The 22,612-nt window shown below is 30.4% G+C and overlaps 1 protein-coding gene across 4 annotated transcripts in view; it reads left to right on the top strand.

Moving 5' to 3' along the window:
- The window catches only part of LOC147072304 (C-Maf-inducing protein-like), a 232,511-nt gene that overhangs the window by 163,593 nt on the left and 46,306 nt on the right, over positions 1–22,612 (top strand). For all 4 annotated transcript variants that reach the window (XM_085946287.1, XM_085946284.1, XM_085946285.1 and 1 more), the window contains exons 4-5: positions 1,102–1,230; positions 7,759–7,809. In XM_085946287.1, coding sequence (XP_085802413.1) covers positions 1,102–1,230; positions 7,759–7,809 — 180 coding nt within the window. The remainder of the gene's footprint in view (positions 1–1,101; positions 1,231–7,758; positions 7,810–22,612) is intronic.

Genomic DNA, 22,612 nt, shown 5'->3' on the forward strand with positions numbered 1-22,612 from the left:
ATAAATAAAGACGCTACAAAATACTATGTACCAAATTCCAATACCCACAAAAACTTTACATTATCAACGTTAATCAATGCAAAGAACAACATTGGTAAGCAAACAATGTATTATTAAAAATGGTCGCTAAGAACAATGAAATTTGAAAGATAAAATAAATAGGATAGCAATGAAAATGTATGCGTTAGTGGTAAGCAGCCATCGACTCACATGACTATTTTCTGCGTATATTTATATATACGTATAAGTATATTTGGAAGAATGAATAATGTTTTATTGTTTTGTAAAATAATCAGTTTGGATAATTATGTGAAACGTATATTATATAAATGCGCCTGATAAAAAAGGTTCCCCGTGAAAAGAAAACTTTCTCGTTACTGATCAGCGTCTTTAGGGAACGCATTAAACAATCTCGTAGGTTGTCGCAATTGGAATTTGACAGTAAGATACAAATCCTCTGATTCAAATGCACGTAAATGAACTACGTGTATATTTTGATCGTGTATATTTGAATAATAAGTACCCACTTATTCATTATAAAAAATATCCTTCGTAGACCCATATTCTTCAAGTATGAACGAACATAGTGATTTACTTTCTTTTTAAAATTTTTCGAAACGTCGGAATTGAAATTACATTATTATTTTCTAAGAAGATGGAAAAACACTAAATTAATAATAAAACGTTTTAAGAATTTATTAAAATATAACAATGTAGTTGCTAATTTTACTTTTGATGGTTAATATTACAGCAGACTAAATTGGCTTTTAAATATCCTTGTAAATAAAGTACAAAAACAGTTTGATAATATTATTAATAATATTCGGGAAATATATTAATTGAATAGGTAGAAAAAGCTTATATTAATTGGTATTTATTATCATTCATTCGATGCGGAACATTATATCAATTTCCCCTAGAGGGATGTTTGTAATTTAATTTTCATCTGTTTACCTACCCCGATCGTGTTCGTCTTATATAGTCAAAGCTGACATGTACCTATTCCTCCTTTGAGCCTCCCATAGCTCGGAGATATCCGAACTTCCTCGGAAATTGTAACGAGAGACTGGATTTTGAAGTGTATTTTCCATTTGTTTGCAGCTCGTGGGATTCCTGGAAACACCGCTCGCCTACTCTTCTATGGAAGAAGTTTACTCCATCGCCAGGTGGGATGCTAAGCACAAATATTGTTTAAGGATTCTCGTTCCGGATGGATCGCTTCTGCTGCAGGTGAGAAACTTTCAGATATACTTTTCAAACATTGACGCTCGCATTATTTTAAATTAACAGTCGTCATAATATAATATATCTATATCAGTGGCGAAGGGTGGAGGTAGGCTGTTAAGATCCGACATAAATAGTGGACAGTAAATTTTGTCAGCCATACCTATGTATTTTTTTTCATTGAACCAAGACTTAAAATTTGTCGATAGTTCTGTTAGTTTTTTTAAAAATCGATTACACCCTGCCTAAACCAAACCATAATAGTTTAGGTGTACTTTGGGCGATCCGATAAAAATAGTGCAAACTTTTCAGTCATACTTATTTGTATTCGTTGAATTAAAAATACATATTATAGATGGTGTTCGTTATTTTTTTTTTAAATTCATCAAGCTCTACATAAAACAAACCATAAGAGATGAAAAATTTTCTTCTATCTATAACATATTCATAACTATGGATGATTTAATGGCATAATTTTAGATATTTTAAAGATAGTTAACTATTTTTTGACTACATATTATCAATTTGACATAGTTATGCAGAAAGTAGCCAGTCCACAACAAATAAAAAATATGATATAGATCAAATGCGAGAAGGTTTTCTCTACGTTCTGCTGAAATTAGCCAAGCCGCAAAAAAAATATTCTTGAAATAAAATACTATTTACAATTTGACATTTTAATAAACATGTTGTTATTATGCTGAGATAAGTGCCAGTATCTCAGCTCGACATTATTGTGGACTGGCTACATTCTGCACAACTACGTTCAATTATAGCTTGGTTTACGCAGGGCTTAATTATTTTGTTCAAACTAACCAAAACTATCTGCATATTGTAGTATTACCTAGCTCCTAGTTCAATGACAACACATACTTATGACTGATAAAGTTTAGTGCGCACTATTTATGTCGGATCATAACAGCCTACCTCCACCCTTCGCCAGTGATCTGTATATTGTGAAACTTTCCTATGAAAACTTTATAGGTATGCGTAATCTAAAGCAGTAATTTCCAACCATGTTCTTGACATAAAGAGTAACCTTTTTTTTAAATTGAGTTTTACGCAATGCAATTTATAATAACTTTCTTTAATTTTATTCTTATTAACTTTCTATAATAACTTTCTAACTTTAGTTAGATATTGGCGTGATGGTGATTATTGAACAACTTGATCTCTAAAAAATATAGCTTGTCTGTCATATTTTTCACCGCTGTCAAAAATAATATATGGCAGCCAGTTAGGAGTCCCCTGAGTTTTTTTAAACCAATATCGCAAGGGTTCTTTCAATCAATAAATGTTGAGAATTACTGATCTAGATAATAATTAGTTATAAAAAAACTATTTTAGACCTTAATGTCAAAATAGTAAATAATATATAAGTAAATATTTATTTATCGTACCTATCATAATATATTATACAGATTCTTTTATTTAGTAAAAAAAACTCAAAATCAAAAGTATTGTTTATGTAATAGGGTCGTACCTATCTCCTATAGCACAATTGCATACAATAATATTGTATGGGACTCTACAATCAATAACGATCTGAATGAATGAAATCAAGAAAATGAAAAAATATTTATAAATTAAAGTGTTCCTATTTTACGATGCTCATATCATAAAAGTAGAAAATATGTAAAACTATGTAAGGATTCGCTTGTATTAACTTTCATTTCTTAAAATTAAACCTCCAAACCAATATCAAATTTCGTTATTTCATTTGATAGACCTGTGGGTCTATTCTATACGCAAGGCGGCTATCGAGGGTAGTTTATCATATTTATGTATTAAGGCGGTTAATTGTTACAATAAGTTAACCGTCTAAACACTCTAAACTAATCTGTCAAAAAGTGCAATGTTTTAACAGCCCATCTTTTGGCTGTGTTTATTTTTAGAGCAAGGTGTACAGTTTAGACTTATGAACTACTAACTTATTGTAACAATTATAATACCTTACTAAATAAATATGCTAAACTATCCTCGATAGACGCCGATAGCCAGCCGCCTTGTGTATAGAATAGACCCACAGGTGTAAAATCTGACGAAATAATACTTTATTTTACTTTGCTATTTATTATTATTGTTATTATAAGGAGTCAATTTATTAAATGTATCAATATTTTTATTCAGTGATTCTATACAGGAGTTGCATACTTTTTTATATCTTAAAAATTAACTTGGATTTATTATAACATTCACTTTTTTACGATGCCCTAAAATACTAGTTACCAGGATGTTATTAAAATTTCTGTATTACCTTTTAATTGAATAAAAAATAATTTTATTATGATAATTTAATTTTGAAAATCAAATCAAAATCAAAAAATCTACGAAGTAGAAAAAAATACGAATCTATCATTATGTCAACGTAATAAATTAAGGTTACCTGGATTTATGACAAAATTTTAGTATTCCGTGGTGATATATTATATTATTGAATATACATATTATAATAATATTTAACTGTACCAAAAGAGGCTGGTCGATATCTCAATTACGATTAATTACATAGTTATTATGACTTTCGTGTTTAGTCCTTATATTCAGACCTCATTCCACTATTAAATTATTAATTCAAATAAAACACAATATGCACTACTTATCCCACAACATTTTATAACAATCGGGATCGGTTTCACCTGCCTCACTATGGTTATAGATCTTTGTGATGCAAGGTTTTTGTAGATAATTGTGGATGATGATGATGAGAAAACTTATAGTGGGGATTGAGATTGCGAGTGTATTTACTGGTTTACACAAGTATAGTGATATAAGTACAGGAGTGACAGTTATACACACAATACCGCAAGATAAAAGCGGAGTAAGATATTCAGCCCGAGGCGCGGTGATACAGAGTTACATCTCCATTCAATTGTGATGAGCAATAAATTATCGAAGCCCTCACAGTCGAATAATGCTGACAATAAATATCCCATGAATTTCCGTCAACCACTTTATTGGGTATTGACTGACTGCGTGAGAAATGCATATTTAAAAATTATAAATATTCATTGATTAATTGAAGTAATCGTTCTTATTAGTAACTGGATGCGTGTGAAATTGTATGTTAAGGAAATGAATAAACAATATTATTTTCGCCGTCAGTGTTCTCATAGAGTAAGCGATAATTGATACTGCTGACAACATGTGAAAATGTACATTAAAATAATTGAATAATATATTTGAGATCAGTTCATATATCATGGATTTATGTGCTGACATAACTTGGTTCCCACAGAACAGTCGAGAATATCCTATTAAAGGAGACAAAGCCAGCCGGGATCGTTTTAATTGGTACAATGTCTCTCCTCCGAATTTGACAGTTAACATCATAAAGTAATTCTACAGTCAACTGTAAAACTGTGCACTAAATACGTAAATAGCTAATAACTTTGGTAATAAACGTATTTATTTTTAGGATTTTCGAAATTAATACTTCCTCTTTCTCGTATTCCGACATTTGATAATATATCTGACACATAGTTGTTAGCCAATTTTTCAACATTTTTTAAAATAATATTATGTATGTTTCTACGTTGTTCTAAATTATGTATGTTCAATAAGAAATGCTGCATTTTAAACCTTTTGTATTACGTATTGAATACAAATAGTTATATTTTATATATATATATAAGTTACATATAACTAATTAACTGCTCTGCCTTCATTTATCAATTTTCAATCAAAAATATTACGTTTTACTGACAGTGAAATGTGTGTCAGCATCATTATGTATCTATTTTGGTTGTAATCAGTGTAAACACTCAACAAATTTTGGCAGAATAAGTGTGTGTAGGTATAGTTTATATCAGGCATGTCCAATCGATGCGAGATAAATTTTGGTTGATCGGACCATATGGCCATAGGAGTCCTGAAAATGTAAAATAACGTGTACCTACATTCAGTTGTAGTAATATTATATAATTTCATTGAGATTTTAAAGAATAAGAATTACTTATTTAATATGTTTCCTTGACAAATTTACTTGAAAGTCGTTTTCCAATTAATCGTGACCTCGTCGTATCACTTGATTCAAAATGCATCATTCATGGCCTACCGCAGAAGTGATAGAAATATAAGACGAGAGCGCTTTAAATTGAAACGTAGTTTTCCTTTAGGATCTTTTCACATAGCAGAATAGTTTGATAATGTGTACAAAAGTATGAAGCATCATTTTCGCGACGAATGGAAAATTCAGTTTTACTTTGTAATGGTGACAAACAAGAATTTCTGTTTAATTTTCAATGCCACGGTATTCCAAGTCAAATATATATTCGTGTGCTCAAGTTGAAGAATGACAACGAGAGGGTGTGGTAGATCACTGCGATTTTTGATATTGGATCATAGATCACAGCCAAGTTGAAGTTGGACATGTCTGGTTAATATCGTCACGTGCTTACAACTTGTATTCAATAGGTACAATTTATATGAGAAGCAATTGCTTTTAAATTATATCCCAATAATAATAACATCATTATACCGGGTCTTTCGTGGTAATGCCTATACTTAACTGTAGTATATATAATTTCCTCGAAGAAAATTGTATGCTATAGAGTTAGGCCTTAAATATATCAAATTCAAATGAAGTCTAATCATTAAATCATCGTCAAAATATTTGTACATTCATTTGAAATAAACATCAGTACTTTGAGATTTATTTTCTGCGATTACTCTAAAATGTAATTCTCTAAAATAACCATATAATATGTTTTACGTTATGTCGTCACTAAAAAAACTCAAACTATAGTATAAGATACCTCATGTACAGTATAGCGAAACGTTAACGTCCCACATGCTCAGCGTAGGTCAAAATGAAGCTTTTATGGAATTTTCAGAGCATAACCCTGGATATTCCTTAAACGTTGTAGATGATCTATTTATATAATTTTGAAGCCGTATTATCCTTTATATTTATTTTAAACAGTTGATGATGACTGCACAAAGTATTTTTATTACATAAAATAGTATTCTTTTAAACCTCTCGCTCTAATGTTTTAGAATATAGTCATATTTCAGTACATCCATGTGCAGTGGTCTTAAGATTTTTTAGCTTTATTAATTTTTAAACGCATTTAAAAAAACTATTAGCAAAATTCATGTTAACATTATATAGTGACATAATTATGATAAAAAATTATATTTTATAATCTTTGTGATCCCAAATTCGACAAGAATTAGGCATTTTATTATTCAAAAAATGGGCACGATTAACACATTTGAAGATAATTCTAAAGATACTGATTATAAGCTATGTTTTCGACCATTCAAATGTGATAAACATCCTACGAATAATGATTGCTTTATAATAATTATTTACCTAAGAATAAGATAGAAATTTTTTGAAATACGCCATTTCTATTGGCATTTCCCAGTGGTTAAGCTACAACATACGGCCGTAGCCATAAATTAACAAACGATAAATGAAGTAGGGAGTAAGATCATGGTAACGCGCGTGTTTGAACATGTACGATTTAAAATTAAAAACATCGGTTAGGTACAATGTTACCACTAGATACAATAATTTATTTTTAACGTAGAAATTTATCGTAGAATTAATACAATAGATGTGTCGGTTAATTTTTAAATTTTATTGAAAATATCTCAAATTATATATTATGATTTAACGACATAGAAGAAACTTTTTTGAAGTGGATCTAATTTTTAATTATTTGCTTGAAAAGCCATCGAACTCTAGTATAATTTGCCGATAGATGTCACGATAAAATTCTATATAAACGCATGGATTATTACAACCTTTGAACGCATGTGTATTGGTAAATATCCAACGCATAGTATTCGTAGGTAGATATATTGCGACATAATAATATAACGTAATAAAACATTTTATTTTTATTAATGTAGGCTCTAAATAATTGCTCATTAAGGAGTCTTCGCCTCTGATAAGATGAACAGGTCGATTAAGAGTCCACTGGATCGAGTTTGGTGAAAGACTAAGGACCGAGAAGAGTGAACATAACAAGGAAATTACTGGCTGAAATGAAATGATAAACCAATAAAAATAAAATGACAATTAGTTATTATTTATTATGTGATATTTAATATAATACGAATGAGAACATTTTCATTTCTACAAATCTATTTATACCAGTCTTGCAATTAAAAATAAGGAAATATACAAAACGAGGAAATATAATATTTTCACAACAGCATTTCTGCTATTGAAATTGTATAGATAGATTAAATACAGTTTTTTTTGCGTATTTAAACAGAAAATATTCAATAATTTGATTCCTCTCCTTTTTGAAATATTAACCTACACAGTAGATGGAATTAAAAATATATATATTAGAAACCCTTCCGGGTCAGGAAACTCGGTTTCTCGCAGTTAATAAAATTTCCCTGATATCTGAACAACGTTTTGAGTATTATCGACATTCTAAAGGTATAATAATTATTTTGATAAGTAATTCATAATATTAATATCCTATCAATATTTTTTTTTCGTGATCAAAGGGTCTGAAATGTTTATGTATTCAAAAAAATCATTGCTTATTTCCTTTTTTCTGATTTCAGGCGAAAAACGCTTATACCAGAGATCAATGGTTCCACTCTATTCAATGGAAGGTAAGATACTGCAATATAAATAATACAATATACTGTAGCTACAATTCTTATAATTCTACAATTTGCAAAGTTATTTATGTTGACAGCTATTTCCGAATATAACCGTTCAACTGTTCCGAAGACGGGTTTATAGCCTGAAACATCTGTCAACATAAATAACTCAGATATTGTAGAATTAACAAAAAAAACTTTAACATTTTCGTGTTAACATGCCAGAACTACAGAATTACACACATTACCTATATAGTATATAATAATAAGGTTAGCGTTTTACATGTATAACTATTATCGTTTATCCTACAGATATTATATTATGTTGATATAATATGTATTAAAGCAGGTGTGTCCAATCCGTGTGCCGTATTCACCCCCAGGCAGCTAGTAATGCGACTTCGGCTCTAAAAACTCAGTTGGATCCTTTATTTTGAAAATCATACGTTTTTGCAATATATAGTTGTTGATAAGGTTTTGGTCGGAAGTTTTAATGTTGATCGGAAAACAGCCTAGATAATGAAGATTGTTTTAATTTAAAGGGAGACATAAAAAAATTTTCGCTTTAATTTTGCATCGAAAAAAAGGCACGAAGAGCTTCAAAATGACGACTTCCAAGCGCGTGTGGTATATGTGGTAAATCAACATACTCTCTCAATGTCCTGGGAGCAAGGACTCAATGGACTGAGAGAACGGCTAATAATCAATTCCTTTAAGGCAACGTCCACTTTATGGAGACCCGTGTGCTCAACTATGGACTAAAATCGGTAATTTTCTTTTTCTATATTTTCTTCTAAATCGTCGGGACCCAATGATTAGTCCATTCGAAGGTTTCTCCACAGCTTGATTTTGCCCCCCTCAGCATTTAGCGAGCAGAGCCTGTATTAAAGGAAAATTTTATATATATTATAATATATAATATAAATGCCACGCTTAGTTAAATAGTCCTGTATTTAGGTATGTACATAACATTTTCCATTGTATAGTCGTATTGTTGGTTTATGTTACGTATGATTTCATTTATAAAGTTTTTTTTTATTTTCTAGGTCATGTACATTTACGTTTTTTATAATATTATTTTTTACAGAGTACATATTTTTTTAAACAGGACTATTAATAGGCGAATATTTTCCACACGGAAACATCATATAATAATGTGTTTTTCTACTTTACATTTACTCACTTCCTTATAACATGTTATTGAAATAAAGTTTGTCAAGAATGTGTTGTGTAGATACATACATTCCTTATATTTAAAATACGTATAAGTACGTTTTGAATAGTATACACAGTAATTACAATAAAAATAGTAAAATAAATTAATGATGAGTAACAATGTAAAATTAATATGATATATTTATGAAAATCTAAATACATGGTACATGTTCTCTAGAATATAAAATATGTCCCCTAGTTCCCTGAACACCTCAAGAGTGCCGAACGTAACAGTGAATGCATTACCTCGAAGATTTTATAATATTGTTATAATTATTATTTTTTAAGGTAAAGCGTATTTTTGTTTTTATTTAATCTGATTGTCTGACATTTTATTCAACACTTTTAACAGCCTATCTTAAAATATTGATTGCGATACAAATTGTCAATGTTAGACCATCGTTAGAACGTTTTTAATAGTATTATATTAAAAGTATTATTAGAAAAAAATCTAGATAAAAAAAGTTACACGGAGTGTAATGTTTTTAGATACCTACATCCTACATTATTAATTATTTAAAATAAAAATTATCACTAAAAATTGTATATATATATATATTGTAATAAATGTATTGAATTTCAGTTTTCAAATTCACTCACAAAATATTACAGACACCCCTAAGTTTATATTGATAATGAAGAAATTTTAAGATTAGTACTTATTACTATTTGACAAATAAAAAGCATGCGTTTTTCAATGTGTCTTTGATCCAAAAACGCAAGAGGGATGGGTTGGGCGAAACGTCGACAACCATTCCTCGTAAAAAAGTCTGTTAAGAGACACGATTTTTCACTCTGTGAACGCCCATATACTAATTTGCTAAATTACTATTTTTAACTCATATATTAAACATACACAAATTAGATACCTAGATTAGTTTTTCTAGCTTGTAATTAATTCATGCAGATACAACTGACATTAAGAATTATGTGTGTACTTGTACATAATTTATTTTTAGGCACGTTTTCTAATTAAGAAAACATTTAATTACCAACGTTCCATCGCTAAGTTTAACATTTTACTGTTGTGTATATAAAGTGCAAAGGTATACACTGACGCCTTTCTGGGAAGCTCTCAAATTATCCATTTTAAAATATATTATCATTATATAATATATAATATATAATATAATGAGTGCTAAAAATAATTCTCAAGGACGCTTAAGTACGTAGCTAGATAATAATTGTGTGTTTTTCAGCATGTTTCGTCAACAAGATTGATCATCATTCTGTTTTTTTAAGGAAAATTACCAATGACTGCCTTCAGATTATTGAAAAGTTCTGCTTATATACTAAACAGTGTATTCGTAAACACAAATAAAAAAGACGAATGGTTTTGTTAATCAAAAATATAATAACATCTGTAGGTATCTAAATATATCAAGAATATAATAATTATTATTGTATATTTATTAAGAGCATGTTTCAGTGAAACGGCAAATAATTTTCAACTATAGGTGCGACGAAATTTCGGACTCGCTGCCAATCGGAGAGCGATAGTCGAGCTGTGAACACGTAAATTTGTTTTGTGTTGGCGTCGGGGGAATTAATTCTTAAATCGTGTAAAGATGACTAAAAAACGTTACCCATTTACTTGACAAAGAAAACATGTCAATGAATATATTATTATTATTACTAATAGAACAATAAACATAACGTTAAATGGACGCATGTTGAATTTTTATGACAAATTATGTTTTGTTCTGCATGCGTCGTTTGCACAATCGTCGCGTAGTCACGATCGTTTTAGACCGTGTCCCAGCTGAAGTATAGCCTTAAGTGTAGTTATTACTTTTGATTCGGAAATTCTACGAGATTTCTTAGGTATTAATAATCGATTTTCATGCAGCTTATGAATCAATGCATTTAATAAATAATTGACGTATTGTCACTTGTACTTACCTACTTTAGCATGTTACTCTCCAGCATCGGAGCACAATACCAGCACAAGATCGCGCACATTTCACTCTGTTCGGTCCCTCTTGCTAAATAGGGTATATGATTTCAGTACAGTGTGCCCACGATACAGATTAATTGAATAGAAATGCGAAAGCCACTCGCCATATACCAAGACTTTAAAGTAAGTTTTGATTTATGACTTTATTACTGTCGGGCTTCAAATATTACCAATATTGACTACGCATTTCGTTTACTTGACAAACTATAATTCATATAAAGACGTAAATATTGAAAATAACATATTATTTAACTCGTGTTTAAGTTTATCCCATATTTTCCCAAAATCGAAAATTGTAACTTGTACAGTCACAACCAGAAGGTCACCCACTTCCTTTACTTTTGTATTATCTGAGTGTGCCTGATATCAGATTTTAGGTGTGCGTTTATTTTAAATGCTGAGTATATCGACTGCAGATACTGTGCCTCAACAGAAAAACCCTACTTCTAATATTCTAACCACTACGCGCAGGTATATAGGCAAGGCAGCATGCTGTAATAGATAATAGGAGAATCTGTTAACGTAAACCAGGCCATGCTAATTGGCCTCAGGGTGGTACCTCAACCAGGTGAATACCAACTGCTATTTATTTATCACGTAATGAAACTCATAGATCACTGCATACAAAACATACAGATCAATATAGGTACTATAATATTTTACTCCATAAAACTTGCATACAATATCAGCTACTACATATTGTTGTATTAGACGATATAATAATCATGTGGCACATCTCGCGTGGCTTCTTTGAACGCACACTAGAAACTGGGCTTCTAGAAAAAAGACAAACCATAATTTCGACAACGTGAAAAGAAAAACATTACTAGATTCTGTCAGCCACAAACTGCGATGATGTTGAAAAAATGACAGACGACAGGATACAAAACATCCTAACCAGGTGCGTAACCCAGCGGAACGGAAATAGAGACAAACCGGTGAAGTGGAGAATTAAAACAGGACGTAAACGCCGGGGAACTGGAGTAGATTGGCGAGTACAGTGGAGGACACCTGTAGAGGGGGAAAAATGTCACCCTGGGACGTGGCGCCGAAAAATGTAATGCATGTACTTGTAAATAATTGTTATTATTTATGTATTATACGAGTACTTAGGTAGAAATAATCAATGGAACACCATGTGTATTTTACAAAAAATATTGGTAAAACTCAAAGATGATTTTCACATGTTATATAATTTACAATTTTGAGGGAAAATAACTTATTTGTATTAGAATATTATCAAAAAATGTTAAATGATTAGGTTTTCTTAATTAAATTTTTATTTAAAAATGATATATTTTTATTGACTAGTAAGCTTTAAGGATTGTAGTCGAAATTTACATATTTAAAATATTACTGAATTAAAAATAATTAAATAATTCATTTAAATTATTAAGGTGTCTATCAAACGAAATATCAAGATTTGATTTGATTTATAGGTATATTGTACTATTCCATTTGAATCGTTTTTAGTGGCTTGGGATTCGCTTTTATTAGTACAGAACTTGTCTAGAACTTTTTTATAATTAAATTAGTATAGGTATAACAACATCACTTAATAAGTGACTAAATTCAACATATATTAAATAATCTGATGGTATTACAATATTATATTGACACCCCGGAAGTCTGGGTAGGGAGGGGAGTTGGGGCCGCACAGCCCGATCCGATCTCCGCGCTCGACTCTCCGGTCGACCGGGCGTCAATTACGCCCTGGTTAGCGTGCTGTCGGTCGATTCGTGTAAGTCACACGACCAGCTTCCACCCTTCGACTAGCTCAGTGATTTAAATTGTTTAGGGCGGTCAATTGAAGCTGGGTTTTGTGTTTGGGTAGAGCACGTTCAGTGTAAGGTTAGGCCTTGACAGTTGATTATGGTGGATCTTCACAATGAAACACACGTTGTTCGTAGCACAAAGTTTTATTTTTAACTTATAGTTCACAAAAAAGGTACGTACACAACACACAGATACACAATATTAAGTTTTACACGGTTTATACTTTTTCAACAGCCCTAAATTTATTAATGGTGGGCGCCGTAGGCTGTGACAATTAAAATTTAAGAATCAACGTGACACGAAGTCCGTCGCGTATCGGGGACTCGGGCTTACTACCCGCCAGATTGGTTACGTCCCAGTTCCATCCTTATCGCTGTCCCTCTCGATCTACCCCTGGACGCTCACCCCTCTCTGTCGTTCTCACCTGCGGCAGGACGCTTGGGCCTTTACTTGGGTTTTACCTAAAGAGTCAACCAAGTCACCTTTTTGCCAGGTAGATAAAAGTTACAGCGATTTCGGAGGGATTGAGCCCAAATCTCCCTATCTAGCAATTTGTATATTTATTCCGCTAACAAATAAAAGTACAGAGCATTCCACCTGATCGAGCGGCGACAGAGGGAAATCCGGCTTGGCGGACTACAAGAAACATGAATGTGACATCCATAACTTCGCTCGTACTTTACCCTCAAGGGGTCCTCCATTCACGTATAAACGTGGAGGTATCAATATGATATTATGTAAGTAGGTAAAATGGACCTATTTATATTATTAAAACACTATTCCATTAAAAATAGAGAATGAAAAACGTATTGGTAATAATTACATTCATATTTATAACTGGGCATAAATTATCATATTTATACACACTGGTCAAGTTTTTTGAAACCTGGGTCGCTAAAATCGATTGAAATGGAAATAGTACAAGTTTTAAAATCAATTTGAATTAAAATTCAAATTCCATCAAGTATCCTTAGCTGACAGTATTATTTTTTTCTAAATAACAAAAGCTTGTGTAGATATCGGTCTCTATTAGGTACTAAAAAATAGAGGTAAGTAAGCGAATACTTTATTTTACTTTTTCTATTCTTAATATTATATTGTAAAATATGAACAAGTATATTGCTTTTGATTTGCGTGATAATTATTTCATTGAGATCGTTCGTTCGTTCGCACAAATACTGTGTGGCTGTATTGCTATACGTCGTTTGTATGCGCAAATATATTATCGGAGACGTGACCTTAAAATGGCTTTAAGTAATTCATAGTTTAAACTTACATACCAGTGCTAATTCCCTTATTCAGTCTGCTCATTGTAATGGATTTATCTGCCGTAGCGGCGGCCCTTAGAACGCGGCGTAGCTTTGTGGAAGCTGTGATGGTGTCGACCGCGTGTTCGTAGATAGCCTCTACGCGCGGTCCTCTCTTTATGAAGCAAAACGCAAAACGGACTTTCTGTAGCCTCCGGGCTTATTCGGGATACATAAAAAAGCGCCAAGAAACATTTCCTTTGTTCCGTATTTAACTAAATAAATAAATTTAATAAAAAAAAATACAGCGTTTCCTTTAAGTCGGTACTTGACGACAATTAAAACCGCGGAGTGTAATAATATTATCATAAGGCGCGCAAAATTTAGGTTCATAAAAAAATATCTGTATTAAATTTATTTGTTATTGATTAGTTGTAAAGAAACGGATTATACTAGGTATATGATTTTGATTTTAATGGGATTTAAATTTTGTATTAAAGAACTATTTACTCATAGAAAACATAACAAAGCTTTGAATTTGTTTTTAAAAAGGTTTAAGAATATATAATTTTCCTTCCAGAAAAAATAAAACTAATTTACGGCGAATATTCCATGTACTACAGGCACTTAGCGGGAAATACGAAGTTTACAATTTGAGACATTTTTTTGATAATTTTCATTTTATAGTATTTTAATAAATGATTACGTAACTGAAGCTAAAAAATATATTTTTATTTAAAATCAATAATATACTTACAATTAAAAAAAAATGATACAAAATGTGAATTTGTTAATGGATCTCATCATATTATTACCTATATATATTTTTACGGTCATGTTTATTATTAAAAATTATTTAGTTACGTTTTTTTTAATGTACAGTAAAGATTTTTCACGAATTCATAGTTTTAATGTTTTTTTTCAAATTTATTTAAAGAAAAACAATATTTTTTATAAAAAAAAAAAATAATGTGTATAAGTTGAAATTCTTTTTTTTTATATCATATTATCCAATTTCGATATGGTCACAATATTTAAGCTCGATTGTATTGCAAATACTTAAAAACAAACTCTCTTCATACATTACAAAATAAGAGTGTTTCTTACCGATTTTTTTTTCAGCTGATGTATATCTATAACCATTTTCTGGAATATATGGGGTAGTGTATCCTGGATACTGTATACCGATGGTCTACGACATACTACAGCTATCAGGAAATATAATCTAAAAACTCCATGTTTACATGATATAATAATATAATATGTACATACATATATATAGAAAAATAATAGCATCAACGTACGAGCGAAAACTTTTTTTGCGCAACAAAAACAAAATGTCTCCATGTTATGAAACGCGACTGTCCAATTAGTATCACGTTACGATATTATTTATCGACGCCGATTTTTCATAGGGTTAACAATATTTTATACATTATATACAAAAGTCTATTATTTTTATTTATAGTGTTACGAAAAAGTTCCTCAAACTAACAGAAAACAAATTCAGTGTATTTATTGATTAATTAACCGATGCGTTATAGTGAGTTATACTGTATGTCTATAAAATTTTTATCAAATTACAAGGGTAATTTTTCATGATCTGGCTAGCCAGAAGAGCTTAAAAAGACTATCGAGTTTGATTCTAAACAGACTTTGCTTAAAATTTCCCGGTACACTTTGGGCCGGAAGAGTTACACAACAGAAATCTAGTCGGAAAATATTTAAAAACAATAGATTGTAAAGAGAAATATCTAGATTCAAACCTAAATATTCTTGAGAATCGAAAAAATCAAGAAATCATAAGCTATGTGCACTATTCTGAAACGTACACTCAAAGCAGGAAAATGTTAAATTTAGAAATATTAAATACAAAACAAAAAGCAAAGTAAAGCTGTAGCGAAAAGAGACAATTTATTTGGCTTTTTGTTAGTTTCTTTTTCACAATCTTCATATAATATGAAGGATTTCATGAATGCATTTAAAATACAATACCGTCTAATCATCCGATTTAATGAAATATAAATATTATATTCCATATCTTTATAAATTTATTGTGTATTCATTAAAACCCTCAACCATATTCCTAATAACATTGAAGCGATAGTCTTTGAAGTTATTATATTTATATTTACGTCGATAAAGTACCTCGTTTTTAATATTTTTGTATATTTTTATTTTTATCTGAAATTATAATATTTAACTGGCAATAATTTAGACGCTCCTTTGATGTGATCAAAATATTTACATCTTGTAAAAACGTGTAAACATCAGTAAGTATCGTTCGTTCTTTTATTTTCGTGTAAGGATACGTGTGTTTCCTTTCATAATTCTATTAATCTTTAGTATTATTTGTGTGTAGTTAAGTAGGCACTTAAATAAAACTTCTAAATGTTCTTTTAGTTATTAACAACATTCGGTGTATCGTACGAGACTGGAATCCCGGCCAGAATTATTAATCCAGAGATTTTGGCATTATGATTCTCGATTCCAATTCTGGGTTCTTGAAATAGGTGACAATACTGCAAAAAACGGTTTTTTGTTAAGGGGGGACATGCTCAGCGTAGGTCAAAATGGAGCTTTTGTTCTATTTTCAAAGCATGATCCTGGACATTCCTTAAACGTTGTTAAAAAACTTATTTTTTTATCGTAAATATTTCACTGCAATAATGTCGACATAAATTATACTGATGGTTTTATAAATGCGTTTAAAAATTAATAAACGTAAAAAATCTTAACACCACTGCACAGTTATGTACTGAAATATGACTATATTCTAAAACATTAGAGCGAGAGGTTTAAAAGAATACTATTTTATGTAATAAAAATACTTTACGCAGTCATCAAATGTTTAAAAAAAATATAAAGGATAATAAGGCTTCAAAATTATATAAATAGATTATCTACAACGTTTAATTAATGTCCAGGATCATGCTTTGAAAATAGAAAAAAGCTCCATTTTGACCCACGCTGAGCACGTCCACCCTTAAACTCCAAGCATATTATATTTAGTCGTTGACGACATTTTTCTTGTATGTTACAAGGGGGAAATTGAATAATTAAGTAGTGATATTAAGGAGCTTATATCGGAGGGTTTGTTTTGATTTTAATTAAAACCTTGAATTCAGGGCAATTGAATACTAGGTATATTTTCCTTTATACACGAGATATAAAACATAGATTTTAATGGAGTTAATAAAAACATAACTGAAAGTTCGTGTAGGTGCTAAATGTCAATATGTCAGTACTAGGGATGAAACACGGTTTTATTTGTTAATTTACTGATTAATTAAGGACTTTACGTTTGGATTACAAATTATTATTAATACTAGGCTTATTTTGGTTTGAATACGCACCTTAGCGGCAGTTTTTAGGGTTTATCCACTATTGGACGTTGTCTTTTTTCAAACTACGCAAGGGTGGAATTTACTGCAAAATCAATTATTTTATTGTTAGGTAGAGATATATCTGCGAGTATCCCGTTTCAAAGTAATAACTATTAGGTACGGTATTAAAATTTCAATAAGTATCTCTCTAACTCTGTCGATTTTAGGATTTTTGATGGAGGATTTAGCCATTTATAAAATTAATTGGTATCAGTGTGTATAATACAAATTGTTGGCGATGCTAAAAATCCTGAAAAAATAAATGCGTGCTCTTCTCTATTTAAGTAATTTTACTGAAAGTTTTAAAATAGTCGTCTAGCTTTATTATCATTATGAAATGTAATTATGCCTGGTAATTCTTATATCAACCAAAAAACAACATTTCTTAGCAAACCAATCAAGGAAATTGATACTGATATTGTTTGTTAACATAACATGATAAAAACCACATTATTCTGCCAAATATATTAAACCACAATTTCTATACTTAGATTTATACATATTTTGTTTATAGAAACAACTACTCTCTTCACGTTGTAGTATTTTAATTCTCTAAAGAGTCAGTATGCTATTTGTCACAAAAAAACTGAAAACTTAACCTGAAATCCCGGATTTTCAACATTTTCAATCCCGGTATTTTTGTTATGGATAAGACGCGCGTTATCATCTAGACCTGGTTGTAAGAAGATACGATTATCGAGTGTGCAGAAATGCGTTAACTTAAACGTATGCTAAATATTATGTTATTTTCAATATTTGAGTACATACGTCCCTATAATAATAATATACACTACAGTTTATCTAATATTTGAGGACATTTAGTAGCTTTGTCTTTCTTGTGTTTATTGCCGTGTTCCCCATTAAGTAATAAACGAAATCAAAGTTTTTTTTCTATGGGGACTGGCTTTCGGAATTCTATATACCTAATTAATATGCTCACTGATCGGGATCCATGAATTGGAAACCCTATTGCATATGTTCACTTTTATTTGATTTCAATTGTTAGTGTAATACGTTTTCATAAATCTGTTATAACTACGTAGATCGAATTTTCTCAGTATAAACTTTTAATTATTTTATTTATGTATTCTAAGAAACTATGTATATGGATTGCTATTAACTTAGGTAGTAAATAATATTATCTCATAAATTTCTTGATGGCAGTTTAAACTGGTCTCGATAGTGTAAAGCTTAGCTCTGAGACAAACATTTAAAGTACAATCGGCAACATGATATTTTGACGATCATTTGGTATTATACTTTATCACAAAAGGCACCGTATCGACATTTAAGGGAGAATGTAATGAATGGCAGTAGGGTTCTTCAGTGACAGAATTAACAAAAAAACACCATAAATTATTAATCAATGCATATCAAAAAATAATAAACAAATACGAACATAGGTACCTATATCGAAAGTGATCGTCAACATTAAAAAACACTTGTTAGACACAGAAACATACTTATTAGAAAGAAAATGTAATTGAAAATATTTGCACCGCAACTTGAATCCATTATAATCGCATTCCGGGTGCTGGTGATAGTTCACCGTATAAACCAGTGTTTTCCATAATCGGTGACAACTTCCAACAAGGGGTGCTGGAGCGATCCAGAGAGCGGTAGTAGCCTTAAAAGTACTTAATTGGGGGCGTACCTAAGTTTTTTTTCGGATTTCCTTCGTCTTGTATTTTAGTGAAACGTGGATTCAGCGGGTCTAGGACGATTTGGCGCCGGGACAACTGGACGCCATGCAGTTCAAAATTAAATAGACGTTAGGTACTCATAGGTACTTTTAAAAAAATATTTAATAATATTATTTAAATTTAAATTATTATATAATGATTTAATATTTGGTGAGAATTTAAATATGCACACGTAAATAATGATTTAATCGTGCATATGTTTAAGTTCCAACGAAAAAAGAGTTTTTTATTTTATATAAAGCCTTAGGCATGGTAATTCTCAATCCGCAATGTTAAGAGTAAAGTGAATTATCTACTAAGTAGTAGATAGAAACTGATTAAAATTCCTCGTCTACGTTCTGTATACGTGTATACCACAGTGCGGCGTCCAATTGTCCCGGCATCCAGTTGTCCCATTCCCGATTCAGCGTAATCGGAAATCTATTAACTAAAAAAATAACTACCTAACTGCAAATGACTAATCGTCATGATTTAAGAATGCTGCTAATGAAGATAAAGCCGAACATTAATAAATTAGTAAGCAGCGCACTATGTTCATCCCTTACCATTGTAATTATTCGTAATTTATATTTAAATTATGGTTGTCTTAATTCTGTGTGTTTAATGGGACTTTTCCTATGGTTGTTTTTTTTTAATAGATAATCATATAATTTAGGCATTAGGATATTTTATTTAAAACAGTATATTTCTTTACTATGTTTCATTAGTAGAAATATAGATATATAAAATGACGTAACTTTGTCGCTGCATCTTCCTATTTGTTTGCTTAAAGAAGATGAATTTCCAGGAGTGCATTGAGTATTTATTTTCTGAAAAGATTGCAGTGAACCAAATTAGTTTGGGAATCTCTTTAAAATTTAGATCCATTCGGTTATCACTACGCGATTTCTTAACAATACACATTTAACGTATTATTTCAAATTCCTATAATACTGGTGAGTAGGTACCTAATTCTTTTTTATTTTTAATTAATATTTTAATAATGGGTATCAACTTTGATCTTAAATCTTCTTTCTGCATTAGTTATTTAACTAATATAATAGATTATATTTATTATGACAATCCACAGTTTTAAATATCGGAAATATAGATACATTTGACTCTAAATTGTATCCAGTTATACCAGTTCGAACCTCTATACGACTATAAAATGATTCATTTTAATATTTTCTATGCCATACTGAATATACACAAAATTTTATAATGTATTTTTTTCTTGTTGAAAATACATAAAAAATGTTTTTAATGACATGTCATCTAATTCCGTCACTAGCTGTAACTAGTATGTACCTAAATATAATAACACATCTTCAACGAGTGTTTTCATACACAAATAAATATTGTATTGAATTTTTCAAGAGATGATTTTGTTGTGAGTCGCAAAAATATACTTGCGGTATAAAAAACGTAACGTGACAGTATTTTGCAGTTACGTGTCGCTTTTATTAAATGGTTAGTGCTTTACGTGCTATGTTTTCGCATGATTCATATATTTTTTTAAATCAATTCAAGCCAGCCTCAAACAAAATAAAAATACGTTTTATTATTATATATTAACCAATTATTTTTTAATCTATGGTTTTAATATTAAAATCAGAATGTACCTGTATATCTATTTCTTCTGTCATTTATAACTCAGAAACTACCAGATTAATATTGATGAAATTTACACAGGTTATAGATACATATACCCACTACATTATTATTACCACCGACAAGTAGACTTTTAATGAAACTATATCTCGATTCTCGGTACCTACCTAAAAAGACACTTCTCGAAAATAATGCACTTGAAACAAAATGAGGTGAGGCGCGAATTGAAATGTGCGCGCCTAGAAATCTATCAATAAATAATACGAATTGCGCACTTAGCGTTTTCTTCCCAGATTTATCATTTTTTAAATTTACAAATAGCGTGTGGCGTTAAATCTGACGTGTTTCGACACCGCAAATAATTTAAAACTACAAAAAGTGAAATTAGTACGGCAAAAAAATTACCTTTTATTAAATTTAATTAATAGTACAATGCATTTCCATCATGAATTGACAGTTAACACAATAAAAGAAAATTAAACAAGTACTACTAACTAATATTGCACCAGATTTACTCAAAAATCAATATGCTGACCATTTGTGCCCTACATCTTCTGAAATCTTATTAACAATATCTGTTCTCGTGAAATAATTATGACTATTTGATTTGATTGACATTCTACATGTTTTTAATTGTAAGAAAACCTAGCATTTATTCTGCTATATATCTGACATATTTTTGTGAAAGTCACTTGGGAACACTAGTATGAATTTGTATATTCATTCATTGTGTATGTCTACCTTTTCTGTTTTTATTTCACGCAGATTAAGTCTTAAGGGATTGCTGGTTATTCATATTATTGCAAAAAAAAAAACGGACGTGATATAGTGATATAAATGATTGAATGTATTGGCAGACGATTACAGTTTTGTTTTCGACATTTGGAAAAGTACATATAAGTAATCAAACATATGTTATAATTTAATTACAATAGTTTTCCATCCGTCATTAATAATAATATAAATATATCACACTTCTTGAATCGTACCTACATTAGTAATTAAACTGTGTCTGTTTTTCTTCACCGTGGGTGGGACATATTTTCCCGATTGAACAGTTGCCTTAAGACATATTTTCATTGTGTTAGTTTTCCTCGATCTCTATCATATACGTTATATAATATATAATTCTGCACAGGATATTTCGTGGGAGTTCATTTCCATGAATTTACCATCTCCAGATTTCCAAGAACGTATATAAAGAAATTACTTATGACCTATTTCAATACAAAAGAGTTCTCTTTTATAGTATGTCCGTCATTTTATATATTTACGACATCGTCAGTGTTTATGGAAAGTGATATCACTAATATATATTAGACGTAGATATTTACCTCCTACGACTATAATTTTTCAAAAGTAATTATCATGTTTTTATTAATGAAATTAGGTCATTTTAATAATCAAACTGCAGCACGATGGATTGGTTGGGGGTTCGATTCGGCGTCTAGAATAATTCACATAATATGGTTATTTCAACGTGTATTTTATTTTCATTCATCCAATGGTTTAGGAGAATGACCAACATTCATTTCCTATAAAACCAATAATATGTTTCAAAACCTAAAGTGACGTGAAAGTAATATTTTCATTACCAAATAATTTTATAATTTTCAGACGTTCACGGTAGGAATTGCAATACCAGTATTTCAAACCCGGTATCTCAGTATTTTTCGATACCGAAATACTGATTTTAAAAATCAGACAATACCGATATATTTGGTATTGGCAGAGGAAACAAAATGTATTAATTATCATAAAAGGTGTTACACGATTGTATTTTTTGTGAGGTTACGCGATGTCTGGTTGACTTCCATGGCCCTTCATCATCATTGATGACCAGCAATGACACATGCTATAAAATATTAACATTTTAAAGAGATTTTTAAATATATTATATTTATTAGTAGATAGAATCTGTTTTTCCAATTATTT

This window comes from Rhyacophila brunnea, unplaced genomic scaffold, assembly GCF_057557595.1.
Source record: "Rhyacophila brunnea isolate RB1 unplaced genomic scaffold, BYU_Rbru_1.0 scaffold_2, whole genome shotgun sequence".
Lineage (NCBI taxonomy): Eukaryota > Metazoa > Arthropoda > Insecta > Trichoptera > Rhyacophilidae > Rhyacophila > Rhyacophila brunnea.